The sequence below is a fragment of the Colobus angolensis genome, unplaced genomic scaffold, assembly GCF_000951035.1.
Source record: "Colobus angolensis palliatus isolate OR3802 unplaced genomic scaffold, Cang.pa_1.0 Scaffold154, whole genome shotgun sequence".
Taxonomy (NCBI): Eukaryota; Metazoa; Chordata; class Mammalia; order Primates; family Cercopithecidae; genus Colobus; species Colobus angolensis.
In genome coordinates this window covers 4,702,561-4,704,349 of record NW_012114644.1, presented here as the reverse complement: position 1 = coordinate 4,704,349, position 1,789 = coordinate 4,702,561, and the positions used below count along the sequence as shown (strand labels likewise).

The window sequence follows — 1,789 nt, the reverse complement described above, 5'->3', positions numbered from 1 at the left end:
TGGTGGCACGCACCTGTAATCCCAGCTACTTAGGAGGCTGAGGCAGGAGAATCGCTTGAACCCAGGAGGCAGAGGTTGCAATGAGCAGACATTGTGCCACTGCACTCCAGCTGGAACAAGAGAGCGAAACTCCATCTCAAAAAAGAAAAAGAAACCCCAATTCCACTAAAAGCCTGGGGGTGACAAAGAGGAAATAAATAGTAACTAGCCAATCTGATCTTCAAAGTGTAACTCTTCCATTTTCAGTGTGGGGCCCTTGCAAAGGGCTTCCCTGCCTATTGCGCCACCAGCCCCTTGGACAGGGCCATCTTCCCCACACCTTCTGGGAACGCCTTCCAGCAGGCTTCAAAGCACAAGATCTAAAGTGCTGTAGATCTTGGAAGACAAGACCTGGGCCTAAAAGAGTCACTTGGGGCCAGGCACAGTGGCTCACGCCTGTAATCCCAGCACTTTGGGAGGCTGAGGTGGATGAATCCCAAGGTCAGGAGTTCGAGACCAACCTAGCCAACATGGTGAAACCCCGTCTTTACTAAAAATACAAAAAATTAGCTGGGTATAGTGGTGCACGCCTGTAAGCCCAGCTACTTTGGAGGCTGAGGCAGGAGAATCGCTTGAATTCAGGAGGCAGAGGTTGCAGTGAGCTGAGATTGCGCCATTGCACTCCAGCCTGGGCAACAAGAGTGAGACTCCATCTCAAAAAAACCCACAAAACTTCTCAACCTTTTCTCTTTCCCAACTTCACTCCCTCCTGTCCAAAGGTATGTGTGTTTGGGGGTAGGGGGGTGCGGAGGTGTCCCTAGTCCCAACTCATTCATCTTTGGGACTCCACAAAGTGGGGCAGGGGGCAACCTCAGATACCCCTCCAGCAACCATGGCCCACTCACTAGCCTCAATCTCTTGAGGAAGGAATCAATTCCCACAAACTCTCTAAATCTTTCTATTCAAAATGTAGTCCACGGACCAGCAGCATCAGCATCACCTGAGAACTCAGAAATGCAAATTATGGGCTCCACCCCAGACTTGCTGAATGAGAACATCTGGACTGGGGCCCAGGAATCTGTTTTAGCAAGCCCTCCAGTTGTTTTTTTATGCCCTCTAGAGTCAGAACGACAGCTCTGCACGGTCCCCATTGTGCCCTCCCTCGGAGAGTACACAACACCCTCTTCTGCCATTAGAGCGCCCATAACGCCCTCGCTCCTGACAGCGCACCTGCACCCTCCTGAAACTACAGCTCCCACAATGCCCAGAGGCGCGCGCCGTCACTTTCTGGGATTGTTATCTCCCAAGGTGTCTTGCGAGTCAGACCGCCATCATGGCGCCCACCCTCCCAGCCACCGTCAGGACTACAACTCCCACAATGATAGGCGGCAGAACTACCGTCCCCAGCTGCTCCCGAGGGGCGCCACGTCGACTCCGCTGGGTGGGGCCGGCCTCGGGCGGGGCCGGCGGGGTCTGCAGGGTACCGGGCTGGTTACAGCAGCTCTACCCCTCACGACGCAGACATGGCAGCCCAGAAGGACCAGCAGAAAGATGCCGAGGCGGAAGGGCTGAGCGCCACGTGAGCGAGCCGGCTCTAGACCCTCGGACCCAAGGCCCGGGAGTCCGGGACCCCGGCCCCCTCCTCCCTCGAGTGCCCGGCGTCCCAGCCCCGAGACGCACAAGTGCTGGCCCGGGTCTTCTCTAATGGGACCCTGGCGTCTGGGCCCCTAGCCCCCTCCCCGCCGGCGGTCCAGTAATCTGGGGTCCCGGGAGGGAGTCCAGGCCCCCTTAAACCCCTTCTTTTGCGGGG

The 1,789-nt window shown here is 56.7% G+C and overlaps 1 protein-coding gene across 1 annotated transcript in view; it reads left to right on the top strand.

The window, feature by feature from the left end:
• The first annotated feature begins 1,438 nt into the window (after positions 1-1,438).
• Positions 1,439-1,789, top strand: part of RABAC1 (Rab acceptor 1 (prenylated)) — a 2,754-nt gene continuing 2,403 nt past the window's right edge. The window contains exon 1 of the mRNA XM_011936592.1: positions 1,439-1,559. Within this exon, the coding sequence (XP_011791982.1) occupies positions 1,503-1,559 (57 nt within the window). The 5' untranslated portion in view covers positions 1,439-1,502. The remainder of the gene's footprint in view (positions 1,560-1,789) is intronic.